Source organism: Tympanuchus pallidicinctus, unplaced genomic scaffold (genome assembly GCF_026119805.1).
Source record: "Tympanuchus pallidicinctus isolate F22 unplaced genomic scaffold, pur_lepc_1.0 scaffold1, whole genome shotgun sequence".
Taxonomy (NCBI): domain Eukaryota; kingdom Metazoa; phylum Chordata; class Aves; order Galliformes; family Phasianidae; genus Tympanuchus; species Tympanuchus pallidicinctus.
The window spans coordinates 81,991,081-81,998,067 of record NW_026294618.1 but is presented as its reverse complement, the minus strand read 5'-3'; the positions used below and the strand labels follow the sequence as shown (position 1 = coordinate 81,998,067).

At 39.7% G+C, this 6,987-nt stretch overlaps 1 protein-coding gene across 1 annotated transcript in view; it reads right to left on the bottom strand.

The window, feature by feature from the left end:
• Positions 1 to 1,737: 1,737 nt before the first annotated feature.
• Positions 1,738 to 6,987, bottom strand: part of SLC4A1AP (solute carrier family 4 member 1 adaptor protein) — a 16,223-nt gene continuing 10,973 nt past the window's right edge. Inside the window, exons 11-14 of the mRNA XM_052683262.1 lie at positions 6,251 to 6,325; positions 5,423 to 5,493; positions 3,053 to 3,125; positions 1,738 to 2,102 (exon numbers count right to left, since the gene is read on the bottom strand). Coding sequence (XP_052539222.1) covers positions 2,053 to 2,102; positions 3,053 to 3,125; positions 5,423 to 5,493; positions 6,251 to 6,325 — 269 coding nt within the window. The 3' untranslated portion in view covers positions 1,738 to 2,052. The remainder of the gene's footprint in view (positions 2,103 to 3,052; positions 3,126 to 5,422; positions 5,494 to 6,250; positions 6,326 to 6,987) is intronic.

The following is a 6,987-nucleotide window of genomic DNA, read 5'->3' as shown; positions in this document are numbered from 1 at the left end:
GAAAATGAGAGCTCCTAAGATAAAATAAACCAAAAATGACTGTATGTCTACAACTACACACAAATACATATGCTCAACTTTGTGCCCCAACACAGTAGAATGCACTGCTGTACAGATATCAAAATGTATATTGCTTTGCTCAGAGAGCTGCAAAACCATAACACCTTGCAGCCAGCTGCCCAAATATGAGGTGCTCACAGACCTTGTGGTGTTGATATTCTATAAATTTAGGAGTACTTATTAGGTGAATGCAGACTGGAATTTTCATAGCAGCGGAAAATAAGGATGGTAATGAGGTAAACACATGCTGCAAAGAAAGCGCCAGCTAAGTGTATGCTCTGTGCAGGAAACTGAAGCTTTAAGCAAGGAACTTCTTCTTTTGGAACCCCTGAGCAAGGCCTGTGAGCTGGCTACAGGATGGCATGCTTGTTAATTACGTATCTCTGTGTCCTGTAGCTTTTTACTGTACTGCAAACTCAGTTTGACAAGTAGGTGACCGATAGGTGTCATGATCCTTTGAAGGCTTTGAATAACCATGTGAATGCTCTTTTCCTTTCCAAAAACGTGACCATTACATGCACGTTTATAGCATCAGTTTTCTTCTGACCATTCATCAGAGGACCATACATACCCCCAATCACACAAGGATTCCCTTCTTTCCGATGGAGAGCTCAGGCACAGCGAGGTCTGTGCATCATGAGCTCCCCCTGGAGGTTATATGCTCTAACTTGTGGGTTTTAAAAGAAGTGGAGAGCTAACCTAATAGCACTGGGTCAAAATTACCAAGGACAAGGGGTAGCTGCAGAGATGCCCTTGCAGCCTGGAGCTGGCTGCTGAATCAGGAGCTGGATGTGGACGTGTTACACTGAGGGGCTGGATGATGGGATGGGCTGTATGGTGGAGGAGGATCATATGTTGAGCAAATTTCTGATGACTTATACTAGATATTAAATCTTAGTCACTTCTTTTTCTAGCTGTGTCTTGAAGCTGTCAGCATGCACAGCTTCAAACAGCCTTTCACTATGAGTCTAGGTACTGTGTATTCAGAGAGAAGCTGTATAAGTGTACTGATACGGTCTACAGTCTAGAGTGAGAGAGCACTGAAGTTTTGGTCTTGACTTGGTATTGGTCTTCCTGTTTGTCTACGGCGGCAGTAAAAGCTGCTGGGAATGGGCTGTGTAAGGCCCTGCAGTCAATCATCTTTCTTAAGTCACAGACAGAAATTCTAGTCTCTGTTTTGCTGGAAGTCTCACAGTGCTTACAGCAGCAAGGGCTCTGACTGATGTAGAGCTGTTGAATGTGGCAAATGAGTTCTGTGTGGAAAATGGAGAGGTTGGTGCACAGGAGAGTCATACAGAGTGAGATCCCCCTTGTCTGAGGATGTGCTGCAAGTTAACCTGAGGTTAGGTTAGATAGTAGGAGGAAAGTTTTTCAATCAGAAGGTGGAGACGCATTGAAACAGGTTGCCCAAGGAGGTTGTGATGCCCCATCTGTGGAGGCGTTCAAGGCCAGGCTGGATGTGGCTCCGGGCAGCCTGGTCTGGTGGTTGGCAAGCCTGCACGTGGCAGGGGGATTGAAACTAGGTGCTCTTTGAGGTCCTTGAGCTCTCCTTATCCCCTTAAGAACTTTCAGGTTTTGTTTACCCTGATGCTATTTTCAACCAATATCAGAAGCAAAACAGTAGTGTCAGTTTAATTGCATAAAACCAACCTAAATTAAATGTCAAGCCTGGAAATGTAGAGGTGTTTAACATCTTTAATCTTTTTTAATTTACAAAAGGAGAAATGAGTCTGCAGTTTCACACCAAATAAAGATAACAAGGCTAACAATAGAGAGATAAGGCAGAAGAATATGTGGGCTCAGGAGTCAGCTTTTTTGTTTTGTTTTGTTTTTACAAGTATTTGGAAGACAAACAACAGGACACAAAGCTCACGGCCAGCACAGCTGGAAAAGAGTCTGAAAACCCATCTGTTTTATCACTCAATGGGTGGTGAAAGAGTCTGAAGTAGAGCAGACCTTCAAGCTTCAGATCTGTTCTTGGGAGCTTGAAGTTTAGTAGCCATATTTCTCATTGAGATGCGTCTTGCCATCACCACTCTGATCTAAGGAACAAAGATAAACATTTAGGACAACAGCATAACCTACCAAAAAACTAGCACAAGACACATTTGTAGACAAGTATTATTCTCTAGCCAGCACCTGCCAGACAGGAATAAAACCCGGAATGGATACTAGAGACCAAATTGTCTTTTGATGTATAACTCCTCTTAACACAACATTAATATTAGTGTCAAAACTTCATCTATTCCTGATTTGTTTCTCTTCTTTTCCTGGGATCCTTATTGAGACAGCTGACTGTAGAGAGAGAAAAAGGAGCTCCCTCTTATGGATGCAGTTTACTTAACTTTTACTTACCTACTGCCCTTGGAATCTGCCCACACTGTAAGGCTGCAACAGCCTTAATAAAAGTTATAATCGTGAATCTCGTAAATGAAAGTTGAGCTTTGATCTCATTATAGAAACTCCTATGCACAAAAATAAATTTTCAGTTTTGGAGCAACTAAGAATAATTCACTAAAAACACTCTGGAATGAAGATGTTCAGTTTTAGCTCGTCTTCACAAAAGAATTAGCAAGATTTTTCTCTAAAAGATGCCCCAAAGTTTGTATTTACAGAAATCTGCAGAACACTTTCAGATTTCACAGGCTTCCATAAGAACTGGGAATGCTGAGGTTGCTGGAATATTTATCTTTAGTGAAGTTTTAAGCTTTTCTTTCAGATGTGTCACTGTATGCAAATACAGTTAGGTCTCCCAAGTGTTAGAAAACTGAAAACCAGAGTTCAGGTGCACCTGACCATTGAGGTGAAGCTGCTATAGACTTGGTACCATATGGTGCTATAAGAAATAAATATGGAGCATAACAAGCCAAAAATTGTTGTGTTCTCAGTGAAGTATTCCCATGTTACTTTTTCCTCAATACGTTACAGGAACACCCTGACTATTTGTTAGATTCTCAAATTATATGAAAAAAAACAAAGAAATAGTCAATACCTGCAGGAGGAATCCAAATGCAGTAGTCTGGGTCATCATCTGGGTATTGTGAGGAAAAAAAAGGTTGTTGGACCTGCAGAAGGAGAAGAGCCTTTTAAGGTGCTGTGCCAATTCAGCAATGTGTCAGTCAAAAAACCTCTCATTAATCCAAATACAAACACTGACAGATAAGGTTTATTTCTACAATGGTTGTGGACTAAAACAAACAGTAAACACTCTATTTCAGTTTATTTCCAGTAGTGTTGCAGAACCAATGGTTAGACTGGATCTCTGGAGATTGTCTAGAGCAGAGTCCCTCTCAAAACAGTCTATTGCCAGCACCAAATCCAGTTATCAATGGCATTCAGACAGTAGAGCTGGGCAGACTAGTCAGGGAATATGAATTCAATGCAACATTCCACAACTTTACTGAGTAACAGAAGTATACTTGAGAACATTTGGTTTCAAAGAAAGCTCTCCACTTGCTTTCACAGCTCCACTTCCAGACAGTTTGTCTCACTCTAATATTTGGCAGTGTCATTCAACACTGAGTTTCTTTATGCAGTGCAAAGCTTTAGAGTAGGATTTTGAAGTACTTTGGTGCTCTCATAGCACAGTCCCACCAAAAACTTCAAGTTTAATGTGACTCGTAGAAATACTATGTACCTGTAGAAATACTATATACCTGTTATATACTTTTAAATGAAAGTTCAGCCATAACTTAGTCTTTCAAAAGAAAACCAATTTTTGTGAGGTCTTACTGGCATCACTGCAATATTTAAAGCAAACAAAAATAAGCTACCGTTGACACAGCTGTATGACAGCTTTTGGTCACATCAGCATTTTCTTGATGCCTTTTGTTTTCAACACGTACAGGCAGCTCACAAATAAAACCATACCACTGTAAAGTGAAAGGTTTCAGAGTTCAAAATGTACCCACTTAGCACTGATTTCCATTGCTCTGTAGTGCTGTGACACAGTCCTAAGTTATGCAGTTGAAGCAATTTTTCATTCCCTCAAAAAGCTTTCTTTCCCCAAGTAAACCTCTAAGAGAGTTCTTCTATAATGTTTCTAAAAAACATTATACTGGAGCTGAAGAGTTTCTAAATGCAGTTTGAAAAGAGCCACTTAAAAAAAAACCAAAAAACAATTGCTTTTCCTGTTTTGTATAATTTGAAGATATTCTTCAAATAGCTGAAGAGAAAAAAACATAGGCTGACTTCAGGTTGATATTTTCCATGCAAGATCTGAGCCTGGTAGCAGGCAGAGCCTGCGGAAAAAGTGATTTGTAATGGGAGAGCGAATACAGCTAAGCCATCTGGTATTTGGAGAATGCTCAGTGTTAGATGAACTCTGTACTGATGAGAGGTGCTGACTTGACTGCTTCAGCATGAGAAGCTGCCTTGTTCTACCACATCCATAGAAATGGATGGGCTCTAACAGGCTAAGTTTACCCTTACCTTCTTTATACTTCAGGCCAGTAAGAAAGGATGATTCTAAAGGCCTCGTCTCCAAAATCCTTGGGTCCTTTGCCAGAGCTAGTAAGAGCAGCAGCAGCATACGCATGGTACAGGGAGTTAAGTTTCTTTAAATAGGCTAAACAAGGCTAAAACTCAATGGCCACTACAAAAAACTATCATAATGCTCAGAACTCATGGCCCACCAACTAGAGTAATTGTCTCTGGCAGCCAGCATAAGGATGGGATGCACTGTAAAGGGAGGAGCCTCACAAGCACTAGGCTAAGTGCAAACCATCAGAGAAGTTCCTTCCCACCTTTTCCAGGAAGGCAACATTTTCCTCTGTCCTAGAACATGGAAGACTCATACTTTACATTTTACTGCAAATCTTATGCATGGAGAACACGTTATTTGGTATATCCACTCAAATTTAATAATAATTAGGTTGCAAAAAACAATAGTCGTGTTAGATATCTTACCGTATCTCAGTGAAAGGAATGAGGCTTGGTAATGGCAATACAGACTAGCTACAATTTTAGTCCAGCATGTCCTGTGTCAGTCCGTGTTTCCCAGGCTTTTCTCCATGAAAGTTTTGCAATACCACTTTGAAAGCCCAGAGATCACCTACGCTCTACAACACTTGTGATAAAGGAAAAGAAGCAATTACCAGAGGCTTAACTTCAGCTCTTCCAAGCAAAAAGCTAGAAAAATAAATTTGTGATTCAATTGGGAAGCCTTGTTAGCTTACTTCAGCTTTGCAGAACACCCCTGTTATGCTTGAAATACTGTGCTTTACCTTCTCACCAGAGACTTCATGAGCTGCATCCAATGTCAATGTGTAGTTCTATGTTACTATTACTATTTCACTAACGAGGAATCTACCAAGTGATTCCTTAAAACTCCTAGGCTGCAGGAGACACAGTTGTAACTGACCTTGCTTGAAGTATTAGTTTTCTTAACTTCCTCAGATGTCTCTCTGGATTCCTTGCATACTGCCTCAGACACTGAGGGGGGAAAAAAAAAAAAGAAAAAAAAAGATTTAAGATGCATTAGAAACTTATATCAGAAATAAGCTCACATGAAGACGTATTTCCTTTGGAATATATCCATCACAGCTCACTACATAGGACCATAATGTTTTTTCTTTATCATTTTACAGTAATGTTGGTGAGAGGAAATAAAAGAAAAGTATCTCTGACTTTTTTGCCTCTTAATCTATGAGATACTGACCTTTCTGACTTAAGTCTATGGACGTGATGATGAGGACAGGAAAACATGCACTAAAAGAACTTGAGTTAGGGAAAAAATAGAAAATCCAAACAGCTCTCTCCAGTTGCTCGTTACACACACACACACACACACACACACACACACTGTTCATTTTGAGAACTGACTTTTTTGTGTGTGCACGTTCAAGTAGAGGGGTAATTTGGGTCATTAAGAGTGCTAACTAACATGATATAGTAGTGGACAGTACAGAATGGCAGAACTTTCCTTTTACAAAGTGACACAACTTAGTGCAAGAAAGTAAAAGGTGGGGGGGGGGGGGAAATGCATTATATTTACAGTCCTACTTCTTTTTTTAAACAAAGAATGTCAATGCAGTTAATGATTATTAAAAGCAAAACAATCCTTCATTCTGATTCTAGAGTCTAAAATAAGGCTTAGTTTCTTTCTCCTAATAAGAAAGCACTAATTCCTTTAGGCAGTTTCTGAATGTAATTGCTACTTTACTGCAGTAATCTAAATTGTACATCTCACCTTGAGGTTTCTCTTGTGAAGGTCCCACCTGAGATTTCTTCCTTAGTATCTTTGGCTCAGGCTGAAAACTAACTCCTGTTAAATACATAAAAGGAGTCATGTGAATGCTATGCAGCAACTCCAAGTAGGAGTGCTAGCATCCCTGAGGAAAATAAACTTAAAAGGAACTCTTAGCTATGTTTGTTTCAGGAAGAAGTTTTCTCTTAGAAGTCCTTCACGTTACTTCATCTAAATCCATTGCAATACAGTAATAAAGGAAAACTTGTGATCAGTTAAAACATACTTTTCAAGAGCAACCTGCCCAACATTCTGACAATTAGAATTCTGAAGGTAGAATTAGGTTTCTGCCACCAAACACACCATCATTACTAAGCTTTTGCATACATCAATACATTTGGCAGGGGGGTTGGTCTCGATGATCTCTAGAGGTCCCTTCCAACCCCTACAATTCTGTGATTCTGTGATCAAGTTAACTTAAAAAAGGATGTGTTATAGACAAACTACATAGGTGCAAAGGAAATACCTCTTCGTTCCTACTTACTAAATTACTTTCCTCCTTACAAGCTGTCTAAAACTTCACATAGGCATTTCTTTTCTTATGAAATACCTCTCCCTGCCAAGAACACATTACATTTGCTATCACATGGACACTCACCCTAATGAAAGCAAGACTTATCAAAATATGACCATTCTTGAGTCCAGGAGATTATTGCTGTTTTACCAAAAGTGTGGAAAAA